The 26969-nt window shown below is 45.0% G+C and overlaps 1 protein-coding gene across 3 annotated transcripts in view; it reads left to right on the top strand.

Moving 5' to 3' along the window:
* The window catches only part of MINDY4 (MINDY lysine 48 deubiquitinase 4), a 120145-nt gene that overhangs the window by 11292 nt on the left and 81884 nt on the right, over positions 1-26969 (top strand). For all 3 annotated transcript variants that reach the window (XM_070369492.1, XM_005889141.2, XM_070369494.1), the window contains 3 exons: positions 1017-1252; positions 4695-4941; positions 9126-9553. In XM_070369492.1, the coding sequence (XP_070225593.1) occupies positions 1017-1252; positions 4695-4941; positions 9126-9553 (911 nt within the window). The remainder of the gene's footprint in view (positions 1-1016; positions 1253-4694; positions 4942-9125; positions 9554-26969) is intronic.

Raw genomic sequence — 26969 nt, forward strand, 5'->3', positions numbered from 1 at the left:
ATGGTCTAGCTCCTGAGACCAGCTTGAATAGCTCTGTCTGTGTATATTACTTAGGTGAATGTCTAAAAGGAATCAGGGTTCTAATCTTGGCGGTTCTAGTTTAGTAAGACTCAGCAAGGCCTGAGAATTTGTGTTTGAAAAAAACCTTCAAAGGTAATATTTAGTGCTGTCAGAGTAGGGGAGTACTGACACCACTTGTTTCCAAAATCTACTACCAAAGAGTTTCATTTTATCTTTTTTAAAGATTGGGACATAAACGGAGTCAATCCTGACTGCCTCTCTGTGCTCTTGCACTAACCTTCTGCTGTTTGTCTGTGTCGTTCCTGTGTCCAGTGTTAGATGTTGAGTACACAAGCTAAGAAGGGGCTTCCCAGGTGGCTCAGTGGTAAAGAACCCGCCTGCGGCGCAGGAGCCACAGTAGACAAGGGTTAGATCCTCCACGGGAAGATCCCCTGGAGGAGGGCATGGCAACCCACTCCAGTATTTTGCCTGGAGAATGCCATGGACAGAGGAGCCTGGCAGTCTGCAGTCCATAGGGTCATAAAGAGTCGGACAAGACTGGTGACTTAGCACACACACACACGTAGCATACACAAAGAAATCATGCAGGGCCCAAATGTTTATAAACTTGTAGAATTAGTGATCATAAAGACTGAATTGTTTTTTTGAATGAAAGGATATATGTTTTGTAAATTTATTTCCAGGCGAAAAAAACCAAGAGGAAATTTGATTAGGGGTGCCTCTGTTCATATCACATTTTATTACATTTGTTCACTGAATCTCCTGTCTCATGCATTGGATACTAGTTCTTTGAAGGTATTGATTTTATTTTCATCTCTGTTGCTCCCTAACACAGAACTTGACATATAATAAGTAGTTAGTGAATGTTTGCGGAGACAATGTATGGATGAGTAAGAAGTTGATAAACTATGTCAAAGAATTGCAGTGGCTGCTTTTCCCACCCTTCCTCTAAAACTGTAAATAAATTAAGGATTTTTTTTTTCTTCCAATGATAGGCAAAGGAAAATCCTCTGAAAACAAACCTTGAACTCATTACCAGATACTTTCTGGATCACTTTGGAAATATTGGTAACAATGTTACTCAAGAAACACGGATCCCCGAACTCTCAGTACCAAAGAAAAGTAACAAATTACCATTGAGAAGCTCAGAGACCACTCTGGTAAACATATACCACCTTGCAGATGAAGATGAGAGTTGGAGAACATCATTGTCAGAAATAAGCAAAGCCAGGTATCTCTTCTCATTTATACTGTGGATTAGTTTCTTATTGCTTCTGTAACAAATAATGATAAACTCAGTGGCTGTAAATAGTGGCTGTTTCTCCAGAGAAACACGACCAGCAGGAACCAATAAGATATATAAATGTGTATAGGTATAAATATACATTGGCTCCCCAGGTGGTGCTAGTGGCAGAGAACTCGCCTGCCAATGCAGCAAACATTAAGAAATGTGTTCGATCCGTGAGTTGGGACGATCCCCTGGAGGATGGCATGACAACCATCCTCCAGTTTTCTTGCCTGGAGAATCCTATGGAGCCTGGAGAGCTACAGTCCACAGTCTAAAAGAGTCAGACACTACTGAAGTGACTTAGCACGCATGCATAAATATATGTGTGTATAAATGTTATGTATTTAAATAAAGATTTATTTTAAGTAATTGGTTCATGTGGTCGTAGTGGCTGGCAAGTCTGAAATCTATGTGGCAGACTAGTATGCTGGAAGCTCAGGCAGGTTTTCTGTGTTACAGTCTTGAGGCAGAATAACTTCTTTGGGAAACTTCTGTTTTTGTTCTTAAGGTCATCAACTGATTAAATGAAGCCCACCTATATTATCTAGAGTGATATCCTTTACTTAAGCAGCTGATTGTAGATATTAATCACATCTAAAACATATCTTCATAGCAACATCTAGACTAGTGTTTGACCAAACACTTGGGGAGCATAGCCTAAACAAGTTGACCTACAAAACTGAACCATCCTGATGTCCTAAAGCGACACCAATTTATTACCTTACAGTTGAGGTCAGAAGCCGAAAATTGGTCTCACTGGGCTAATGGCAAGGTGTCAGGAGGGTTGGTTCTTCCTAGAAACTTTGAGGGGAGAATCTGTTTCCTTCCCTTTTTTAAATTCTAAAGGCTGCCTCCATTCCTTGGCTTGTGGCCTTTTCCTCTGTCTTCAGAGCACATCATTACAACCCCTGCTTCCTTTGTCACATCTCCTACTGCGGACTCATCCTCCTGTCTCCCTCTAAGAAGGACCCCTGGGACTGCACTGGGCCCACCCAGTTAATCTATGGTAATATGCCCATCTCAGGACTCTTTTGATTTATTTTTTACTGGATATAATTGCTTTACAACATCGTGTGAGTTTCCTCTGTACAACATTGTGAGTCACTTGTGTGTAACATTTATCCCCTCCCTCTTCATCTCAAGAGTCTTAACATAATCATGTCTGCAGAGTCCCTTTCTTTGCCGTGTAAGGTAACATATTCACAGGTTCCAGGGTTTAGGGTGTGAACATCTTCAGGAGGCCGTCACTCAGCCTCCTGTGGCTGAGTTTTCAGAATCCCTGTCATGGAGCTTTGTTGTTTTTCTCTAGAGGCCATGGGAATGGACCACTTTGTGATGGAGGATACTTATGATTCAAAATGTGTAATTTAATTTCCATGATTCAGGAGGTTCAAGGGCTTCCTTTGTTTGCATTTTCTTAAAGACAGGGGTATAGAATTCTGAGAGGCCACAGAACACTGGAGAGATGAAAAAAATCTGAAAAATAAGGCCTTTTAGAACTCAGAAAAAAAATGAAGTCGCATTCTTTTTTTAAAAAAACTATTTATTTATGTGGTTACACTGTGGAAAATTCTGAGAGAGATAGGCATACCAGACCACCTGTCCTGCCTCTTGAGAAACCTATATGTGGTCAGGAAGCAACAGTTAGAACTGGACATGGAAAAACAGACTGGTTCCAAATAGGAAAAGGAGTATGTCAAGGCTGTATATTGTCACCCTGCTTATTTAAGTTATATGCAGAGTACATCATGAGAAACACTGGGCTGGAGGAAGCACAAGCTGGAATCAAGATTGCCGGGAGAAATATCAATAACCTCAGATATGCAGATGACACCACCCTAATGGCAGAAAGTGAAGAAGAACTAAAGGGTCTCTTGATGAAAGTGAAAGAGGAGAGTGAAAAGTTGGCTTAAAGCTCAACATTCAGAAAACTAAGATCATGGCATCTGCCATCTATCTGCCATGACTTCATGGCAGATAGATGGGGAAACAGTGGCTGACTTTATTTTTCTGGGCTCCAAAATGACTGCAGATGGCGATTGCAGCAATGAAATTAAAAGACGCTTACTCCTTGGGAGGAAAGTTATGACCAACCTAGACAGCATATTGAAAAGCAGAGACATTACTTTGCCAACAAAGGTCCGTCTAGTCAAGGCTATGGTTTTTCCAGTGGTCATGTATGGATGTGAGAGTTGGACTATAAAGAAAGCTGAGCACTGAAGAATTGATACTTTTGAACTGTGGTGTTGGAGAAGACTCTTGAGAGTCCCTTGGACTGGAAGGAGGTCCAACCAGTCCATCCTAAAGGAGATCAGTCCTGGGTGTTCATTGGAAGGACTGATGTTGAAGCTGAAACTCCAATACTTTGGCCACCTGATGTGAAGAGCTGACTCATTTGAAAAGACCCTGATGGTGGGAAAGATTGAAGGCAGGAGAAGGGGACGACAGAGGATGAGATGGCTGGATGGCATTACCGACTCAATGGACATGAGTTTGGGTAAACTCTGGGAGTTGGTAATGGACAGGGAGGCCTGGTGTGCTGCGGTTCATGGGGTCACAAAGAGTCGGACATGACTGAGCAACTGAACTGAACTGAACTGGATCTTATCTGTGGCATGAGAATCTTCGATCTTTGTTGCAGCATGTGGGATCTAGTTCCCCAGCCAGGGATCAAACTTGGGCCCCCTGGATTGGGAGTGCGGAATCTTAGCCACTGGGCCACCAGGGAAGTCCTGCTCTCTTACTCTCTTAAACATACACACACATACACGTGCACCATCTTTTTTTCTTATTCTTTCTCTCTCTCAATGCCAAGCAACCCAGGAAAAGAAGCTGTTTCCATGCCTAACTTTGCTGAACTTTAACTGGGAACACCAAGTTTGCCAAAGGTCTCCATCCACCACCTTCAATAGTGTGCAGTAATGGGGCTCCACCCCTTTCAAGACTATACCATCCTCCCCCTTTATCCATGGGGGATACATTCCAAGCCCCCCAATAAATGCCCAGTACCCTGGTTAGTACTAAACCCTATATATACTATAGTTGGGGTGGGGTGGGGAACTATGGTATTGAAGGGCGACAGTTTTCCTTAATCACTGGGGTCTGGAAGAAACAAGGATGCTCTTTATGTTGACAGTTCAAGGAATCCTATCATCAGTCATCAACCCGGATTTTGTTTCTTGTTTCTGGCCTCATTTTGTAGGCCAGACCTGCCCAGATACAGAAGTCTTTTCTTTTCCTTACCTTTAATGATAAAGCTGGTTAGAAATCACCACAGATTTGTGAATGGGCTTACTGTGAGTGCCTATGGACTGTGCAATTTATTATTATTGCTAGCAATTTCCTTTGAGGACTCTGTTTTAATGGAAATATCCCTTTTTTGCAGACACGACAGTCTTGATGGGGATGTACTTGGTCATTTTGTATCATCCAAAAGGTCCTCACACAAAAGTAGGCCTATAAAGACTGTCGCAGGTGAAAGCCCCGCTGTGGCTTCTGCTTGGGAGAAGACGGACAAGCTTCCAATGTCAGAGCCTTCCTTGGACACGAAGAGGATGGGAGAGAAGGTCAGGCCAAAGTCTGGCCTGATTGTCCGAGGCATGATGGCCGGGCCCATTGCCAGCTCCCCACAGGTGGGCCTGATGCTTGAGCTATGAGCATGATGAGCTATGAGCTATGATGCTTGAGCCTGATGCTCTGAGCATGGAAATTGAGGACAGGCATGGCTTAAGGGGTGCCTGGGTTTATTTAGGGTGCCCCACAAGACAGCTCCAGAAGGGAGGATGTATATCATGGGATGGGCAAGAACAAGGGGCCTTTTATCATTCCCTAGCTCTACTGCCAGCTCTCTGTGGGGCCATGGCCTCATCACCTTCCCTGCCCTCAGTTTACCCATCTTATCAACTAGGTGGTTACCATCGTTCTATGTTCCTTTGCCGAGTGAGAACACATCGACCTAGGTTTATCTTTGCAGTTCAGGAGTGGGGGACCCAGCCAAGTCTACAGAACGTACTTTTTATTTTTAAAAACATGATAGTGAAAAGAGGAAAAAGAAATCCCAATCCTTATAGTTTGGTTTTGCTTTAAAAAAAATTCTAAAAATTTAACACTGATGTTTTATAGACTCCCTTAAAGAGAGGTGATGGTAGGCTCCTGTCAGGTGGGAAACTAAAGCAAAGGAGAGAATGAATGTAAAAAGAGTTTGTAAAACTTTAAAAGAGAAACAGAACAACAAAGGAAAATCAAACACCAAACTCATAGTGTACTGTCAGTCAAATCAGGGAGCCTAAGCAAACCAAAAACAGGTCATCTGTGTCTACGCTGGTCACCCCACTCTCGGGGCAGCATGTGTACATGCAAGTGAGGCTTCAGGGGCAGCGCTGTTCTTCCAGCTCATCTGGAATTAAAGGCAAAAAGCAGTGGACCCTCTCTCCGCCCCTGCCTACATCTCGTGAGATTTTTGGACAAGGTCTTTAAAGGTCTTTTGGACACGGTCTCTTGGCCATGGTCTTGTTTGTTAGACCAGGTGTCCGACACACCTTTGAGATCTGGAATTTCATGGCTCAGAGATGATCATGCAATTGGAAAAGGGAAAAGTTTCTTCATTGTCTTTTCAGAAAACTAGGGGTATTCTTTACTATTACATCAAAGCTAGACAAGTTGTTTCTTAATGTGGAATCTGAAACCATCCCAATGAACTTTTTGTGTGTTATCAGTTTTCATTGGTTTGTTTTGCACTTTGAATGAATCTTTTACCACCGCATGGCTTAGTAACACGATGCATTGGTCACCTGAAAGTTATTGTTTTATGAAGTTATATAGATTCTCTGAATGTTGACACATTTCATTATACAAGAAACCATAAAAAAAAGTCACATTTGTTAATGTCATCACTCAACTCATCAGAAAGTTTTTAAGTATCCAGAAGCCCTCAAGTTTATAATGGTAAACATGTTTCTCCAAATTCTGATTTTTAAGGTAACTTGTATTTGATCACTGGCAACAATATATCATTTGTTTCCCTTGAGTTCAATTTATTTTCAAGAAAATGCCTGCCAAAGACCTGTCTGAATTAACCGTAGTTCATCTGTCAGTGGTTCCATGAAACACAGTAGCAAGTTCAGCTCACAGCTCAGATGGCTGCATATAGGGCTTTGCCTAGTCACAGCCGTCATCATCTGTATCCCACACAATGTTTATATATATATCTCCTACTTTGTCACACAGACTATTAAAGAGATGTCTAACACAGGATCAAGATCGGAGGCAATTAACATTTTCTGTGCATCAGCAAGGACATTCTTAAGTGAAATTAGCATGTTTATTGTAAGTGCGGTTGAATACCTCGAGCACTGGTATAGTTGGGTGCCGCTGCCTTGATTCGTGCTGAAGGTCAGCAGGTTTTCCCACCAGTGCTTTTGGATCATCACTGCAAGCATCAACATGGTGAAAAACGCACATCATATCTTATTATTATAATGAAAATAGTTTTGAGCTCTCTGAAAGGGTTTGGGCAGGGACCCCTAAGGTTGATGGGCTATACTTTGAGAACTGGTGGACCAGATGAATGTTAGGGTCCTATCGTACCATGACTTGCTTTTTTATATATGTATTTATTTGTTTGGCAGTGCCGGGTCTTAGTTGCGGCACGAGGGATCTTCGATTTTCATTGTGGCATGAGGGATCTTTAGTTGTGGCATGTGGGATCTAGTTCCCTGACCAAGAATTGAACTTGGGTCCCCTGCATTGGGAGCGCAGAGTCTTAGCCACTGGACCACCAGGCAGGTCCTGCCTACCATGACTTTCGAATCATCAAGTCTGTGCAGTTCAGTCCCCTTCAGTACTGAGGTGTGAGGGCGAGGGCTTGGACCTGCTTTACTACTGAGAGATTGCCACAAACTCCTTCCCAAAGAAGAAGCAGTTCTCCTCTGAGGTGTTTTTTTCCCCTGGGGTATCTGAATCTTGTGAAGGGACACTAAAGTGGCATTTCCCCAGGTTTTCTGGAAGGTGTTCTGTGGGCTTTTGAGTGCTTTGGCCATACAAGAGAAAAGAGCGAGGTTTGCTAGGTATTGCATCATTTTTTACCTCTAGGTCAGCTCTGCACTTTCGAAGGATGAGTAAGAGGCTGGGTTCCCTGCCCTTGGCCGGAAGTTTGGGTCTCCTTGGGAACAATGACTAATGTTTTCTTTGCTCTGTGGCAAGGAATGCCCTGGGTGGCTTTCGGAGGAGGTTTATGGTGCCTAGTAATTTCCACTGGGTGGGAACAGGACAGAATTAGATGTTCTTTTTTTGGCACAGGCTTTACCATTTGGCTCAGGATTATTTCTGGAATTGCTGAGATCCAGAAAAAGCTCAGCAGGTGTATTTTTGTCCCCTCCCTCTACTCCTCCACCTCAGACGGGTAACAACGTGAGTTCCCATTTTACTGGTTAATGATTGATAGAGAGGACACTTCAGTTGACTGCTCTGAAGTTCCTGCATTTTGAAAGTGAGCAAGACTTGATTGCTTACTAGGTATAGGTCACTGAACTGGGAAGCTCTGGGGACACCAGAGAGGAAGGAATAACGGCCTCCATCACTTGGTCTACTGGCAGGAAAGGGTAGGGCCGTGAGTATGCGGGGACAGGGGCAAAGATACTAAGCAGTGGCGTTGTAACATTTGCTGGCTGCTTCAAGAGGTTGGCTCTGTGCTACTGCCGTACATGGGTCTGGGTCTTTCCTTTAGCCCTCACCGTGGTCTTGTGGGAAGTCAGCACTGCAGGTCCCCAATTGTTTATCCAAAACCTCTGGGCCAAATGTGCTTTGTAATTTAGATTTTTTTTTTTTAAACTTCAGAAAGGAAATACAGTGCATAAACCACGTACCACAGAATGCCCGAAGTAGGGTTTGATGTAGCATCCCATAAACAAAACATATCTGCCACAAAGCATATGAATATTCATGCTTGAAAAAAGACCGCAAGGGAATTCCTACAATCCAGTGGTTAAGGTTCCTCACTTTCACTGCTGAGGGCCTGGGTTTGATCCCTGGTCAGGAAACTACGATACGCCAAGCCCCATGGTGTGGTGGGGTAAAAAAAAGACTACAAGTAACTTCATAACAACTAAAAAGAATTTGCCATAGGATTCCAACAGAAATGTTCACTTTTTAGAGGTTTTGGGGTTTAGAAATTACAGATAGCAGATTGTAGACAGATTAGATTACAGGAAGGGCAAGTGAGGAACAAAGAAGTTCAATGACTTGTCACAGGGGACATAGCTAGCAGGTGGCGATTCAGGAATTAGAATACATCTGACCCTGGATGGAGAAGGCAACGGCACCCCACTCCAGTACTCTTGCCTGGAAAATCCCATGGATGGAGGAGCCTGGTAGGCTGCAGTCCATGGGGTCGCTGAGGGTTGGAAACGACTGAGCAACTTCACTTTCACGCATTGGAGAAGGAAATGGCAGCCCACTCCAGTGTTCTTGCCTGGAGACTCCCAGGGACGGGGGAGCCTGGTGGGCTGCCGTCTATGGGGTTGCACAGAGTCGGACACGACTGAAGTGACTTAGTAGTAGTAGTAGCTGACCCTGGAGCTCTCTCTAAGGGGTGTGGGATGGGGCTGAGGCATGCTCCTGGGGTTTATGCTCGTGGGGTGCTGAGAAAGCATGAGAGAAGTGGGGCCCCTGAGAGTCTCCTCAGAGGGTAGGTAGAATTTTAAGAGAAGGACTTGAGGATGGAAAAAGTGAGAAGGGAACATCATAGTCTTGAAGTAGGTTATTTCCCACCTCCTTCCAAGGGGATCCTCACCTCTGCTTTTGTCCTTGTCCCTTTCAGGATTCCCTCCGCAAACGCTCACTGAGGCGGTCCCCGGCCTTGAGCAGTGCTACCCAGCCTCACAAGGAAGGGAGCCCACAAGAGCCCGAGCTCTCTACTCACACCTCCACCTGTCCCACCCCTCTGGAGGGACCAGCTTCCAGCACCACCTCCACCTCTAGGAGCCCTCAGGGCCCGCTCAGCGAGCTAACCTGGGAAAAGCAGAGAACCTTGCCTGGCAGCCCGCCTCACCTACCAGTCAAAGGGCTGCTCCCCAGGGGGAGTGGCAGGTGGAGAGACCTTTCTGAAGACAGTCCAGCTGTGGACAGTGGCTCAGAGGCCATCAGAACCCCCCCGAAGTTCTCCCTGTCCAGTGGGAATGTCCCGAAGACGCAGGAGAAGCCGGAGAGAGCGTTCGAACGGCAGGGGAGCCAGCCCCCATCCCTCAGGTGAGTGTGTTATGCTCAGGTGATGGTTTTTCAGAGAACAGTCCAGTCCTGAGTGGCTCCTTGGGCTCTGAGTGCGGCTGGTGAAGTGGGGGAAGTGATGCTAGTCATTCCACCAGGGAGAAAATAGCCCAGAGCCCACACACTAGGAAGCTTTGGGGAGATTTCTTTGGCTCTTACTTCTTCTCAAGGGTCAGGCTGATATGGTACAAGAGAGGTTGGAAGCCGGAGGTATGATAGTGAATCAGCTCCCACGAGGCTCCTTAAGGGGCAGTTTTTTAAAACCCTATCCCGAGTCCTTCTCTTTTATTCTTTCACAATGAACCTTGAGGATTCCTACACTGATTGATTTTTGAATGTTAAACCAACCTTATATTTCTGGAATAAAACACACTTGGCTATCATATATTAATTTTATATATTGTTTGATTTAATTTATTAGTATTTTGTATAGGGTTTTTGTATATAAATTCATGAAGGAGACTGGCTGGCAAATTTTCTTTCTTGGAACAACAGCCTTGTCAGATTTTTTTATCTAGGGTATGCTAGAAGTAGTTCTTCTTCTTTTTTTTTTTTTAATAGTCTTGAATAGTTAGTGTAAGATTGGTGTTATTTCTTCCTTAAATATTTGAGAGAATTTTCTGAGCATTGACTTAAAAGGTTTTAAATTATGAATTCAAATAAAAATTTTAAATTAAAATTATCTTTTTTTAATGTTTTTAAAATAACATTTATTTCTTAAAAGTTAGCATGTGCATAATAGGAAACCAAAAAACACAAGAAGCAAAAAACAAAGTAATTCATAATCACAAGCAGTTTAGCATTTGTTTGTCTTTCTAGGTATCATTTGTGTATTTTCACAACTAAGCATCCGTTTTTATGTGTAATTAAACTTTTCTATTTCATTTTGTGTCAGTTTTGGCAAGTTGTATTTTTCCAAGGAATTTAACCATTTAATTTATATTTTAACTTCATGTATATAAAATTGTAATTATAAGATCATGGCATCTGGTCCCATCACTTCATGGGAAACAGATGGTGAAACAGTGGAAACAGTGTCAGACTTTATTTTTTTTGGACTCCAAAATCACTGCAGATGGTGATTGCGGCCATGAAATTAAAAGACACTTACTCCTTGGAAGGACAGTTATGACCAACCTAGATAGCATATTCAAAAGCAAAGACATTACTTTTCCAACAAAGGTCCGTCTAGTCAAGGCTATGGTTTTTCCAATAGTCATGTATGGATGTGAGAGTTGGGCTGTGAAGAAAGCTGAGTGCCGAAGAATTGATGCTTTTGAACTGTGGTGTTGGAGAAGACTCTTGAGAGTCCCTTGGACTGCAAAGAGATCCAACCAGTCCATTCTAAAGGAAATCAGCCCTGGGATTTCTTTGGAAGGAATGATGCTAAAGCTGAAACTCCAGTACTTTGGCCACCTCATGCGAAGAGTTGACTCATTGGAAAAGAGTCTGATGCTGGGAGGGATTGGGGGCAGGAGGAGAAGGGGACAACAGAGGATGAGATGGCTGAATGGCATCACTGACTTGATGGACATGAGTTTGAGTGAACTCCGGGAGTTGGTGATGGACAGGGAGGCCTGGCGTGCTGCAATTCATGGGGTCGCAAAGAGTCGGACACGACTGAGCGACTGAACTGAAACTGAACTGAACTGATAATGTCTTCTTATTGTCTTCAGTCTTCAAGATTGTCTCTGTTTCCATTCCTGATACTGGTAATTTGTGTTCTGTTTCTCAGCTAGTTTTAGTAGGGGGTTGTGAATTCTATGCTTTTTCTTTTAAAGAAGTAACTTTTGGCTTTGTAGGTTTCTGTTCAGTTCAGTCGCTCAGTCGTGTCTGACTCTTTGCGACCCCATGAACCACAGCACACCAGGCTTCCCTGTCCATCATCAACTCCCGGAGTCCACCCAAACCCATGTCCATTGAGTTGGTGATGCCATCCAACCATCTCATCCTCAGTGTTGTAGGTTTGGTTTCTAATTTATTGATTTTCACTCTTTCATTCTGCTTTCTTTGAGTTTAGTTTGCTATTATTTTCTATTTTATTGATATGTATCTTGAATTATTGATTCTCAGCCACTTTTTCTTCTTTATCCCTTCTTCCTCCTCCTCTTCTTTTTGGCATTTCTGATTTTAATTTCTAGGGGGTTTGTTGACTGCTATTCCAGAATTATTTTCAATGTTTCTTACGTATATTAACTGCTCCCATTGAGTGTTTACTTAGTGCCTGACACTATACCACTTTTCATATATTATTATATAATTCTTAAACCAGCAAGAAGGTATTCCTCAATTTACAGATGAATCCAAAACCCATCATGCCTGTAAACACCATCTTATACTCTTCAGATTATTGTGTTTTTGTTTGTATGTGTTGTATATGTTTCAAGAAAGTGCATGTGTGCTCAGTCATATCTGACTCTTTACAACCCCATGGACTGTAGCCTGCCAGGCCTCTCTGTCCATGGAATTTTTCAGGCAAGAATACTGGAGCAGGTTGCCATTTCCTACTCCAGGGGATCTTTCTAATTCAGGGATCAAACCTGTGTCTTCTGAATCTCCTGCATTGGCAGGTGAATTCTTTACCATTGAATCACATAGGAAGCCCCTGTGTATGTTTTAAGCACTAGTAATTTACTTGCAGTGTTTTAAGCACTAGTAATTTCTGCAGGACTGGTATAAGATAGGCATCCTGGTTTGTAGTACTGCTGTTTTAATCATTTGCTGTGCATCTAATATGTGCCAGACATTGGTAGTACAAGGGAAGCTAAACCGATGTAGTCTATTAAGTCCCCTTGTGACCATGGATAAGCTGGGCCTACTTTGCTTAGACATTTTTTTGGCTAGTTTATTTGATACATATACATATAGAATTATTATAACTTTCTGTTGGAGAGACTTCTATTATTATGAAATTTCTCTTCATTTCTAGTAATGCTTATTGCCTTAATGTCTATCTAGGTATAGCTACCTCAGCTTTCCTTCGATTAGTGTTTTTATGGTATATCTTTTCCATATAGTCCATAAATATATATTTGTTCATATTTAAGGGTGCCAACTAAAAGCCTTTGGGGTTTACCAGGCTTTCCCCCTTTAAAAGCTAATTATTTAAACTGAACTAAAACAAAGCAGAACAAAAACAGGTGACCCATTTTTCCCACCTTCTACCCACCTCAGCCTTCTTTTGTAATATCTTTTAAAGCTACAAATTTCCAAGTAATGCTTTGTCTGTATCCCACACGTTAATACATTATATAATTATATAATTTAGTTAAATATTTTCTCATTCCTGTTGTGATTTATTCTTTTGACCCATGGGTTATTTAGACATGTATTGACTAATTAAAAGCCTTTGGGCTATTTTTCTGGTTATCTTTTTGTTGTTGATTTTTAGCTTATTTCTACATTGTTCATAATATATTCTCTATGATTTCAGTCCTTTTGATATTTGTTGAGATTTCTTTATGGTCTAGTGTATATTTAAAGTTTATCTCCTATGGGCAGCATGTATTTGGATTTTTAAATCTAGTCTGATAATTTTTTGCTTTAGTTGAAATAATTATTGCATTTGCATTTTCCTTTTGCTTGAAGAACTTAACTTTCTTTAGTATTTCTTTAACAGGTATGTTACATTTTTTTTCAATTTTTGTTTAGTGATGTCTTTATTTTGCCTTTATTTTTGAAGGATATTTCAATGGGTATAGAATTCTAGATTGGTGGTTTATTTTTTCAGGACTTTAAATATTTCATTCCATTGTCTTACCTTTGTATTACTCTTTTGAAGGTAGTGTGTCTTGTTTTTTTACCTCTGGCTGCTTTTTTCCCCGCCTCTTTTAAGATTTTCTCATTCTTTGATTTCAATAGAGTTACTATAATGTGCCTCAGCATGGTTTTCTTTGATGATTCTGCTTGGGATATGTAGTGAAGTGAAGTGAAAGCTGCTCAGTCATGTGTGACTCTTTGTGACTCTATGGACTACACAGTCCATAGAATTCTCCAGGCCAGGATACTGGAGTGGGTTGCCATTCCCTTCTACAGGGGATCTCCCCATCCCAGGAATCGAACCCAGGTCTCCTTCATTGCAGGTGGGTTCTTTACCAGCTGAGCTACAATGGGATATGTAGAGCTTCCTGCAACTTGGGATTGATATCTTTCATGAGTTTTGGAAATTATTATCTATTATCTTTTCAAATATTGCTTTTATCCCATTTTCTCTTTTCTCTCCTGGCCCTCCAGTTACACATAGACTAGATGGGAAAGAATGTTTTCCTATATTTTCCATCTTTTTTTTCCTTCTCTCTCTACTTTAATCTAGATATTTTCTTTTGCTCTACCTTCTGGTTCATGTTTCTTCTCTTTTGCCATGCTATTAAATACATATAATAAATTCTTAATTTAATTATTTGTCAGTTTTATAATTTCTATTTCTTTTTAAAAAATAGCAGTCTTTTGTGAGATTCTCCATCTTTTATTTTCTTGAGCATATTATTCACAGTGATATTAAAGTCCTGTTTGGTCACTTCCATATCTGGATCACCTATAGGTTTATTGATACTGTCTGTTTTTCTTTCAGGTTTTGATTGTTTTGTCCTGTTTCTTTGCATTGATGAACTGATTGAATTCCAGACATTGCATAGAAATAATTGTAGTGATTAATGTTGTCTGATTAATGTTATCTTCCTCCAAGAGAATTTAACTTTCTTTTGGTAGATATTAATCTCTCATTAGTTTTAGATTTTGTAAAATAACTTCTGTCATTTTTATTTGTCCCATAACTTTGTCCATTATCTTCTTTGTTGAACAGAAATTCTTAATTTTGACACAATTAAGAAATTTCTTGTTTGGCCTATGATTTGCATTTTTCTTTATTAAGTTCATTCTTTAGATTTCGCTGGTATTCTCTTATGTTTTTCCATTAACTTTATAATTTTAGCTTTCACATTTAGGTATTTAATCTTGTGTATTTGTTAGGCTGAAAGACTCACTTTTATTTTTCTCCATATATTCAATAGTAAGACAGTTTTCCTAGCATCACCTACTCTACAATTTGTTCTTTACCCCATAGATTTATGGAGCTGTCTTGATTCTTTTCTAAGTTCCCATAAAGATGTTGTTGTTGTTGCTAAGTTGTGTGCAACTCTTCTGTGACTCCGTGGACCGTAGCCCACCCAGCCCCTCTGTCCGTGAGATTTCCTAGGCAAGAATACTGGAGTGGGTTGCCATTTCCTTCTCCACCCATGTAGACATGGATCTGTCTTTGATCTCTCTGAGTTTCATTTTTTTTTTTAAATAAAAAAAACACATGACCATAGCTTTTAGTACTATGGCATTGTAGTTATAGCCTATTATCTTAGTAGGGTCAGTTCCCTACTTCTCCTTTCTTTTAGGATTGACAATACAGATCTTTATTCTCTGTTCACCCAACATGTCTAGCTTCTTTCTACATGAGGAAGAACTGGGTCATCCCCTTGCTGTAAAGGTCCTGCTGTCAACCCATCTCATGACTGTCTCTTTCTTGTCAATCAGATGTTCTGTACTCATAGTGGTTTTCTTTGACCAACTTCACCTCCACCCCATCACCTCTAGCCTATTTTATTGTTATTACAGCATCTAGCATTGCCTGAAATGGACTCTGGAGTCTGATGACCTGGACTGGCAAACCACCTCTGCCCTTTATAATAACTGTGGCCTTTGACCAGTTATCGGACCTTTGAAAGATAGTATGAACTTTGTCTTATAGGAAGAGGGAGGTGGCAGGTCAGCATGCTGCCACTGCCCCTCCCTCAGTACCAGGTGAAGCACAACTGCTGCTGCTACCGCTAAGTCACTTCAGTCGTGTCCGACTCTGTGCGACCGCATAGACGGCAGCCCACCAGGCTCCCCCATCCCTGGGATTCTCCAGGCAAGAACACTGGAGTGGGTTGCCATTTCCTTCTCCAATGCATGAACGTGAAAAGTGAAAGTGAAAGTGAAAGTGAAGTCGTGTCCAACGCTCAGCAACTCCATGGACTGCAGCCTACCAGGCTCCTCCGTCCTTGGGATTTTCCAGGCAAGAGTACTGGAGTGGGGTGCCATTGCCTTCTCCGGAAGCACAACTAGGAGTGTTGAACATGTGATGTGATCACAGCGTTGATCTTTATATCAGTAAACATTTTGGGAGCTTTGTTGTTTACCTTCTACTTACTCCCTGTATGTTGAGCACCATGCTAAACACATGTGTATATTATCTCATTTGCTCTTTAGGATAATCCATTGAGGTGGATATTATTAGTTTTTTTTTTCTGGTGGAGAGGGGAGTTTGTCATTAAATAGTATTCTCCTGAGTTTGGAACAAATTGCCCAATAAAACAAAAGGTATTAACTAGATTGGGGTAAAATGCATATCATCTCTGAGATTGATAATGGAAAGATAGAAGACACAGCAGACTACGAGTCCTGGTGTGCCCAGCGTGGGACAGACTTCCTCACCTCATCTCAGGCCCAAGCCACGTGGTGGGAGGGGTGGCCCTGGAAGAGCAGCTCCCTCCCAGAGGAGACAGGGTGCAGCTGATGCTCCTCTTTCCTTTCTTTCCCCAATTAGCCAATCAGACCAGACACACCTCCTTCCTCAGGATGGAGTGAATACAAAGGAGGAGAGGAAAGGTCCATGGGGTAGACCAGTAGAACTTCCTCCAAACACCCAGGACACTGTGGGAGCTGAGAACAAGCATCTTCCTTCCCCAGCAATTATTATTCCATTTTCGGTGAGAAAGCCGAGGCACAGAGGATTAAAGGAGCCTGTGAAGTTTCTGGGGAGATGCAAGTCACCTCCGTTAGGCGGCTTTGTGCTGTTGGCAGCTACACTGCTCAAAGCTGTAGCACGCTTGGTTTGAAACCAGGGCCAAAGTAATCCCACTTGATAAATCCCAGAGGACACTGTCTCCTGTCCTTCCCAACCCCTCTCCAGCAGTTCTGTCTGCCCATCACTTGTTTTTTTTTTATTCAATTCAGTAAACATAGGTCTAAGTTCTAGTGTGTATAAGATCCTGTGAACTCTTCAGGTAGAGAGTTGTATGCATATGTAGTTCTTGTAAAACTGACAAGGGGCAGTGAGAGGACAGCAGACCTGGCTCATAGGCATGGCACATGCTCCATCACTGAGGCCTAATGAAGCTGGAGGGAAGGTGGCTACTGGGGGCCTTTGCTGGGCCTTGCAACATCAGGTTCAGGGATGGCCATGGATGTTATACCTGGGGGCGGGGGCGTTAGCATGTGTCCTGGGAGAGGGGACAGGTGGAGGACAGGACCTGCTGAGATGTCAGGGAACATGCATATCTGTGCAGTCAGGCCCCTTCTGACCCTGGTTCCTGAGATCTGACTCAGTTGCTGAAGGAACTATTTTCTGCTTTGATTTTGTTTCTTTCCGGTGTCCTTTGACTTTAGAAGATACTTTAAAAATGTGTAAATCGTCTGGGCTCTCACAGTGGGGGTTGTGGCTGTTTGGGGCCACCTGTCATTTGTTGCTGGCTTATCAGGACTGCCTTGGTGTGTTTCTCTCACCATCAGTCAGATCTGCTGGGACTCTGGCCCTGACCGAGGTGATCCTGTAACCCTTGCCTCACTCTGCCTCTTCTACACGTTTGCATGTCTTGCTATCACCTACACGCCTGGCCCAGAGTAGGCCCTCTATAAACCTCACGTGCAGTACTAAGAACATATCTTCCAATTCTTTATGTACAAGTCCCAGAGCTCACTGTTTGAAGCCTGCAGTTCCCCAAGTGGCACTTGGGGAAGGTTGATAGTCTGGTTGGGAGCAGCCTCACGCGTGGTGCTCACAGCACTCTCTCGGGGTACGGTGGCCGGTCATTTGTCTGAGTCTGTCAGAGTGAACCCCTGGGCCTTCTCATGGCCACTTGTACCATGCTGTGGTTGATTTTCTGCACATTAGTTCAAAGCACAACATGCCGGATGTTTGAAAATAGGAATTGTCTTCCACTTACGTTTTCCAGATGTGTGTGGGCTGTGGAAGCTGCAGCCGCGTACTTTTTGCCCAGTCTCCTTTGGAACCATGGGTGTAATCAGGGTCAGGAAGTTAAAAAAGCACTGTTGGCCTCCCTTGGGAGTTCAACCCATGGCAGTGGCCGCAGCAGCAGTATCTAGGTTCTGAAAGATAGAGATCAGAATCGAGTCTCATTGGGCTAAAGTCAAGGTGATGGCAGGGCTGTGTTCTTTCTGGAGCCTCTAGGGGAAAAGAGGGTGATGGAGATTGGATGGCATGACTGACTCAATGGACACGAGTTTGAGCAAACTCTGGGAGATAGTGAAGGAACAGGGAAGCCAGGCGTGCTATGGTCCATGGGGTTGCAAAGAGTGGACTCGACTGAGTGATTGAACAACAGGTGAGAATCTGTTTCCTTGTCTTTTCCAGATTCAGAAGGTCACCCACCTCCCTTGCTCTGTGGCCCGTTTCTCCATCTTCCCAGCCATCAGTGTTGACTGTGTCCTCAGGCTCCCATTTCTCTGGTTCTCCCTTTTCTGCCTTCTCCTTCCCCTTTGAAGGATCCCTCTGGTTCCATTGGGTTCCATCAGGAATATCCAGAATAGTCTGATCTCAAGGTCAAAGGACCAGCAACCCTATCTCCATCTGGAACCTAATTCCCTTGCCACGTAACCCAACATGCCACAGGTTCCAGAACTTAAGAAATGAGCATTATTAGGGGTGGGCATTAACCTGCCTGCTACAGAGGGCAACTGTTTTTTCTTGCAGTGTTTAAAATCTTTTTTGGTCTCCTTATGATTTTTAAAGTGCTTACTTTTAATCTCTCAGGTATCCCTTTCTACCACTCCCAGAAGAAATTGTGTTGTTTTCACCTTTTCCAGGCATTCTCCCCTGTTTGACTGTCATAAATGTCTCTCTCTTTTTCATGTGGGTCACCTGTGGGAAGGGAACCAGGAAAGCCCGGTCAGTCCCTGGGAGCTCCGGGATTAGGCGTGGAGAAGATGTCTGGCTCTGGGGCTGCCGTGGTGTGTCCAGTGAGCTCAGGGCAGTTGTGAATTTCCTGAACGCTGATGGATGTCACCTTGGGGACAGTGAATGTTTTCCCAGAAGGCAAGCTTAAAGAATGATGGGAATCCATGAAATTCAAGTTTAATTTCATTGGATTTTTTAAAAAAAAGATATTTTCAATTGGGTGTTTTAAAAGCAGAGGGGAATAGATGCTGCTTTAGGATCTGTCTCAATTCTTAACCTTATAGTTTGTCAGGGGTAGAAAGGTCCTTAGGATCCTAGCCCTTCATCTGGCAGTTGGGGAGCAGGGCTCAGGGAGCAGAGGGGAGATGACTCACTTGAGCTCTTGCAAGGGTCCTACAGTCTTTCTATAAGCTCTACTCTCACTGGCTATGTTTAGAGCTTTTGCTCAAAATGTGTATGACCCTTCCTGTTCTCAGTATAAGCCTCCCACACAATTGTCACCAGTCAACACATGACATTCCTATTCCTTATGCAGCGATTCCCTTGGTTTCAGAGAGACTTGACTTTAGACCCTAGTTCATGGAGTTAGTCCTCAAAAAATACACATCAATTCACAGAAATATTCATTTATTCAGTTAACTTATTAATAACTCTTTAATGAATGCCATAGTGTGTTATAGCCAGCTTGTCCTGGCTCACAGAGCCCCTTGTTGCCATGTCTGATGTCAAGCTAGTAGCTTGAACTTGGTCATGGTAGGAGTAGTTGAACCATGTTTAGCTATGCGTGCATGCTTAGTCATGTCTGACTCTTTGTGATCCCATGGATTGTAGCCCACCAGGCTCCTCTGTCCATGGAATTTTCCCAGGCAAGAATGCTGGAGTGGGTTGCCATTTTCTTACTCCAGGGGATCTTCCTGACCCAGGGATTGAACCTGTGTCTCCTGTGTCTCCTGCATTGGCACGCAGATTCTTTACCACTGCACCACCTGAGAAGCCCCAGAAAATTGGCAAATGCTGCAAATTAGCATCCCCCTCACTCACCCTGGAGAGCTGATTAACTTCTGCCAGCACTCCACCTGTGATAGGCTCCTGTGTGCCAGACACAGTTCTATCCACTGGTGATTCCATGTGGATGAAACAGACCAAGTCTCTGCTCTCGTGGAGTGTATACTTCTGGTGGGGAGAGGCAGCCAGCATATCCACCCAACAGGCAAATATACAATGTACCTGTGTGCTGCAAGGAAAAGTATTAATAAATCAAGGAAGTGTGATGGAGAGCCCTGGCTTTGGGGCTGCTATTTTACAAGGGGTAGCTGGGGAAACCTTTTTTGAGAAGATGCATGAGAGGAGACCAGAAGGAAGACAGGGAACCAACTTTTGATCCCTGAAAGCAAATGTAAAGAGAGAGCAGCCATGCATAGGTCCTGGGGTTGCTTGTTCAGGCTGAGCAGAAGAGGCAGAGAGGAGGAGAGGGAGGGGGTGAGGGAGCAGGGGGATCTGGAGGCCTCTGAAGGTGCTGGCTTTACCTCTAGGTGATGGAGGAGCCTTTGGAGGTTAGGCAGAGGCAGGGCATGTGGTGACTTGTGTTAAGTAGGATCCCTCTGGTTGCTGGTTGGGGTTGAGAATAGATTCAGGAGACAAGGCTGAAAACAGGCAGGGGCGATGCAACCATCTTCAGGAGAGCTGATGGTGGCTTGAATCAGGTAGTGGCAGTGAAGGTGATGAGACATGAGCTAGAGGAAACACACACACACACACACACACACACACGGATCTTCTGCTTTTTGAATTTAGTTTCATTCCAGTTCACTTTTACTAAAGACCTATATTAGTTAAGCAAAATAAATCCAAAGAGGATTTTCACTTTTAAGGCAAAGACAAAAAGTGAAAATAGTGATCAGTGCTTTGCACTGAGTCGTTGCAAAGGCAGCTTTCCCCGGGAACAGCCGCCAGAGCGGCACTACCAAGCCCGTTCCCCCGGAACCACCCTCTGCTCTGTGCCCGTGAGCCTCTGGGCTTGATCTCAGTTTGTTCTGTGCCCCTGTTAACAAGATGTGTCCTAAGGTCATTGCTTCTTGGCTTTGCCCCACTTCAGCCTAGGAAAGCTTTCATGGGAAGGCTTTACTTTTGAGTGGAAGGGGAACCTGTAAGTGGTTGAGTCAACAGGATTTGCCCATGGATTAGATGTGTGCATTAGAGAAAAAAGAGGCAAGGATGACGCCAAAGTTTTTGGCTGAACAACCGGGAGATGGGGTTGCTGTTCCCTGAAATGAGGAAGACGGTGGAAGGAGCAGGGTTAGGTCATGGACGTTGGGGCACAGTCCATTGCCCACCTGTCGGGATATATTTTATCAAGCCAATTGTGTTTCTTTGTTAACTGGCCTCCCTGTGGCCTGTGAGTCAGGGACCTTGTGTCTGGAATCTGCAGATGTGAGCCGTCAGCTGTCCTGTGGTTCTTATTTCAGGCCCTGTTGATGCTGTTGTGATGCAACTGTGCATCAATTCTCTTCTCTTCTGGCCTCGGGGTCTAAGTGAAGCCGTGAAGAGGTTGTTTCTCACACCAGGACTGTTACTAGAGCCCATGTAATAGGATTGCTCACGGCTATTCTCTGAGGACAGTAAAAGCAGTTGTCTTGCCTTTAAATCGAGCACTTATTTTTCCTGTGTTTGCAGGTAGAATGTCTGCTTTGGTCAGATCTCCAGCCCTTTCTGGTCCTCTGTGCTCCTGTCTGTAAGGGAAGGGATTGGATGGACTGCTCTTTATGGTTGTCTCCATCTCTGAGGACTTCCCTGGTGGCTCAGTGGTAAAGAATCCGCTTGCCAATGCAGGAGACATGGGTTTGATCCCTGGGTTGGGAAGATCACCTGGAAAAGGAACTGGCAACCCACGCCAGTATTCTTGGACAGAGGAGCCTGGTGGGCTCTCCGTCCTGGGGTTGCAAAGAATCAGACACAACTTAGGGACAAAAACAACCACCACAGTCTCTGTCAGCCCCTCATCCTCCATTTACACATGGCCTTGGATGTGTCCAGATCAAACTTTCACTTTATCTGAGATCCAGCAATCAGTCTTTTTGGCTGACCCCTGATGTTCATCTTGTGTAGAGAATGAGCATTCAAACTGGGTTCCTGTGCCATGGGAGTCCCTCCTGGACTGTGGGCTCCTCTGAGCTCTTGTAGTAAAATGATACAGGCAGGGCTCAGCAACCCAGATTCTCCTCCAGCCCTGAGCACGGGGATCTGTTGCTGGAGGCATGATGATCTCCTGTTCCAGCTGCAGGGTTTTGACTGGGAGGCAGGCTGGGTGCTACATGGCTTAATCCTGACACCTCTGGCCCCTTTGCCTGTTACTTGTGAATGATTTCTATCTTAGGTCAAAGTCCCAAGAACAGCTATTCTCAGACTCTGCTCCCTGGACCAGGAGCACGTGCATTGCCTGGGAATGTGTTAGGAACACAGCTTGCCTGACCTGCGGAATTGGAACTTTGGGGGTGACACCCGGCAGCGTATTTTAACAAGCCTTCCAGGTGATGGGCTGCAGGCCGAGTTTGGAGAAGCAGTGTCCTGGAAGCTCAGCCTGAGATGGAGGGTCAGGCACATGTAATCTGTCGGGGGTGTGCTCTCAGGAGAAAGGCAGTGAGGGACACATGTAAGGGCAGGGGAGGATGTGGGGGGCGGGCAGGCTCCTCCCGCAGGGAGATGAGAGTATGGACTGACCCAGAGCTGCTTCCACCTTTAAGCCAGGAGAGGGCCTATTTTTCTTGTGTCAGCCATGGGCTATGGGGGGCCCATACTGGGGGGCAGTATGCCACCTCCTGGCTGACTTTTATGGATAGGTCTCTGGCAATGGGTGCAGCTGTGAGCCGTTAGCAGCCAACGCAGACGGCAGCTGGGATGGGGGTGACCAGGCAAGGGACTCCTTGCATCTTCCATGTCAGTCCTCATGATTCCTTCTACACTCCCCCAGCTCCCAGTGGGATAATGGAAATAGACATTTCCAAAGCTTGCTCATGGCTCTCACCTCTGGGGTGAGGCAGGCCAAACAGGGATCATTTACAGGTGAGGAGACAAACTCCAGAGGGGCAGGCTGGAGTGAAATCTGATATAGGCCTGCAGACAGCCCCTCCCATTGAGACCCCTCAGCTCTCATTGTGAGAACACCGTGACCCATCACTGGCATCATAGCTGAACAATGCTCTGCTGTCTCAGACAGGATGTAGCTTTGAGCTTTCTTGATGTCCAGATCCGGCACTGGGGATGTGAAACGATGAGATGGCTCCCTGCTCTGAAGCCCATGCTCTATGTAATCGGGTGCTAAACTGTGGTCCTTGCAGAAGAGTGGAAGATCCAGGAGCAGATGGGGGCTCTGTGGACAGGGCAGGGCAGCCTTGGGTTGAAGAGGCTGCGTTTAATGCAAAAACCTCATGGTGAGCTAGTAACACTGGGTGAGGAATAGCTGTGATTAGCCTGCCTTGTTCTGCATGGGTCTCTGCAGCCTGGGCACAGCCACTGCCTGACCACAGCATCAATGTCCCTGTCTCTGTCAAAGCCAGTAGTCAGTTCCAGGGACTCAATGACTGACATTGGGTGTGCCCCGTCCGATTTTTGGGTTTTGCAGGAGAATGGACAGTAGGTGGCAGCAGACCCGCGTCGGTCTTCAGGACCCCCAGAGACTTTGGGTGGCCCTGTTGTGAGACCCTCCTCAGGCCCCTGCCGACGAGGATGACAGCGCACTTGGGTGGGAGACAGATGAATTCGATCCAGTCCCTCCGGTTCTCACCCTGCCCGGCCTCCAGATCAGGCCTGAGCCCAGGCCTGTTTGCGTCGTGAGAGGGAACAAATGTTTCCATCTGGGGCCTGGCAGAGGCTGAGCAGAGGATGTGGCATTTGCGGTTTATTGACTGTTCCCTCTATCCGAGCATCCCGAGTCTGACAACATCTGTACTGCCTGGGACGAGAATGGAGAGAATCCCATTTTCATTTGTCTCTGCACATTCTTTGGACTTTATGTGGGACTAAGGTTTGAAATTAGCTGACTCTTGAAACATACAACACACACAGTTGCTTTCCTGTGGGCCAGAAGCCCCGTGTAGACAGGCGGCCTGCCTGGGGCTCCTGTGCTGTGCAGCTTCCCCTACATGCTGACCCCGGGGACCAGTCTTCTGGGGTGGCACGGCTGCCTTTCACACTGCCATTGGTCCCTGTGCCCAGCTGGTTGTCCTTCCCACTTCTTGCCCACATTTACACAACACGTGCATTCCCCATCCACAGTGGAATGCCACTTCTGTCTCCTCTGAATGCTGGCCTCTCCCTAGTATTGCCCAGGAGAGTAAACATGAGAACTGACTCGGGCACACATTAAGGGCCACTTGGAGCCCTCCATGAGCGGGATTGACGCTCTCTCCCCTGTGCGGTAATTAAAGCTGCCACATACCTTCAGTTCTGGGGTTTCTGAGTTTCTTTGACCCAAAGCATCCCCCAGGGCAAAGAGACTTCTCCTGACTCAAATTTCCTTTGAGATCAAGAAAGTGTGGCTAAAGAGGGAAGAGAGGTTCCACCCCCCTCCTTGGAAGGAGGAATGGTCTCATTTTGTCCATCTCGACATCAGAATGGCAGCTCTGAGAGCCTCCCCTGCCCACGCCCGAGCCTTGCCAGCTCTGCTCCAGGCCCAGGTCCATGGCACATAGATGGAAAGATATTCCATGCAGGGGAAGCTGCTGCTGCTAGATGGAAAGAGGCCATTAATGCTCAGGGATAATTTGGGGGAGATGAGTGTCAGCAGAGGAGGTGTATGGAAACTCTTTATTTCCTGGATGCTTTTCCTTCCTCATTCCAAGATGCTTATCAGCTGGGCTATGAGCTAGCTTCCAGCAGACCTTGGCTACCAGACCAGAGAGAGGTCCATATAGAGATCAGCAACAGAGTCAGGATGAGAGTGAAACAAGGGAGGTATCTGAGGTGCGAAATTTAAGGAGGCACCTACTCTTAAGGTGTTTCACCTGTGGTGTAGTCACCTCCATCGACTTGAGACTGAGTGCCTCCTTAAATTTTGCATCCTAGGTACCTAATTCCAGCCTGTCCCATAGTGTGGCTGCTTCTCTTCTGCTCCTTAGTATCACAGATAATCCTCGATAGAGCACAATGATTGATCACTCATTTTTACTTCCATGAACTCTTTGAGGGTTGGAGTGGGCTGTATTTCTTTGTTGTCATTGTTTTCCTAGCTATATCCCTGGGCCTGGAAATCTATATTGAGCAAAAGAGAGCATGTGCATCATAAGGAGAATGAAAGGGAAAATCATGCTGATATTTTTGGGACAGTGTCGTGAAACTTAAACTGATCATCTTTAATAGAATTGGAACAATCCAAACTTTATCTTCAAGTTCACTTGGTGGCTTTCATTCACTCCTTTATTTCTTATTCATATATTCATGTAACTAACCATCCATCCACCCAACCAACCAACCAACCATCCAACTCACCAACACATCAACCCACCAACCTACCAGCACAGCCCATCACAACTGTGATGTCCCGTATGGAAGTCATCTTGAATGTTGCCTTCTTTAGGAAGCCTTTCTGATCTCTTCCCTTCTCCTATACCTGGATGTGAGCCCCTTCTCGTACCTTTCACAGCACATGTCACACTGGAGAGAGCTGACAGGCTCCATGTTTCTCCTGCTGGGTTGTCAGCCATCTGAATATGGAGGTGAGTTGTCTGTGCCTCCCTCAATTTTGTTCCAAATTGTTCCAAATGTATCGGATGGAGCTAAATGATAGGCTTTGCCTCGGGGAGAGGGGGAAGTGAGTGAGATCTTCCCTTCACTGAAGGGACACATAGGAGAGTGGGACTAGTGGTTTAGCAAGCAGGGAGGTCTCCTAAAAATAGGAGGCAGTATCTGTCCTGGAGCTGGATGAATGATGCCCCTTGAGGTGCCATAGGATCTTAGAGGAGGGGGCTGTACTGGGCCAGGCCTTAGAGGCAGGGCAGGGCTGGGATAGACCAGTTGGGGGCCAGCCAAGGGCCTCACTACTGTGCCTGACATACTCATCTCTTTTCCGTACCTTCCTCCAAGCCTAAGATTTTAGGGGGAGAAGTTTGCTCATGTCCTTGGGATCTCATTCCCAAAGACTAAAGTGGCTCCCTGGATCTTCCTCAGCCCCTCCTTTTTTTCCCTGGGGCCTGCATTGGATTCTACTGTATTCACGATATTTTTAGATGATGTGCATGTATGGTGGCTCATGGAGAAAGAGCCTAAACTTGGAACTTTCCAAAGGACTGGGAAAGGGCATTGATTTAGGACAAAAATAGGCATCTTTGTTCCCACCCTGAGTATAACTCTGATAGGGTTGGCTGGTACCTGGGGGCCTGGGGAAAAGAGCTGAAGTCTTTCACCTACCAAAGTCCACTCCGTCCTGCTGGAGGGGACCTTCCGTGAGCCCTCAGCTGCTTTTCCTAAATGGTGGCCATGATTCACCTGGGCTGCTGCTTCCACCTTGAAAAGATGGTCTCTGAGGCTGAATTCTATCGGGGGCATTCGAGGCAGAGTTCTTCAAATCACAGAGATGACTCGTCGGGGTGGTTTCCTGTATAGCTGGATTCCGTGTGTGTGCCTCATTCCAGAAAGTTCTATTTTGTTTTCTCTGCTCATTCCACAAGAAGTTACTAAAGCCATGGGATTCCTTCCATTTCCTGTTGAGGCCAGTTTCACGGCCATGGGTCCCTCAGAAGTAGGGCCGCTTCCCGATAGAGTAAACAGTCCTTGATCTCTGTCGAAATACCTGTTATTTAATTTTATTCAGTTCAACAAAGTGTTTATGGAGCACCTCTTGCTTGTTCGAATAGTGTTGGGGAGAGAGATGCTGAAGATGTGGTTCTTGCCCCAAAGAGACCGAGACATCCAAACACATAACTGTTCCACAGAATTGAAAAAAAAAGAAAGAACGTGAGAAGGGTCTGGAGCTGGAGTGTGGATTGTTTCAGGGATAATTAAGCTGTTGATATCTATCGAATACTCATTCTGTTGTAAGATTGTAAGAGCGTTCGATGTATTACTGCATTTAATTCTGACAGTACTAGGAGGGTTATCAGTCCCATTTTACAGGTGGGAATACTGAGGCACAGAATGGCTAACCAGCCTGAGTACTTGCAGGCGGCCTGGCTCTAGGCACCTCAGTCAACCTCTATCCTGAGGCTGCTGTCTGAGGAAGGGCTGACGGGGAGCCGACCTGGGCAAGGACTGAGAGGGTTGGTCTGGCAATTCAGGGAGTGGATGCATGCCAAGCTGAGAGGCCAGTGTGAGCGAGTGTGAAGAGGTGGGCGAGGTGGTATAGCTGGAACCCAGGGCATGTGTGGGGACCAGGATGAGAGGAGACTGAAAGACTGGATGGTGCTTGAGGGCCAAGCTAAAGAGCAGTAGAGAGAAACAGAAAGTCCTCTGGCGTTTTTA

The sequence above is a fragment of the Bos mutus genome, chromosome 4 (genome assembly GCF_027580195.1).
Source record: "Bos mutus isolate GX-2022 chromosome 4, NWIPB_WYAK_1.1, whole genome shotgun sequence".
In the NCBI taxonomy this organism is placed as follows: Eukaryota; Metazoa; Chordata; class Mammalia; order Artiodactyla; family Bovidae; genus Bos; species Bos mutus.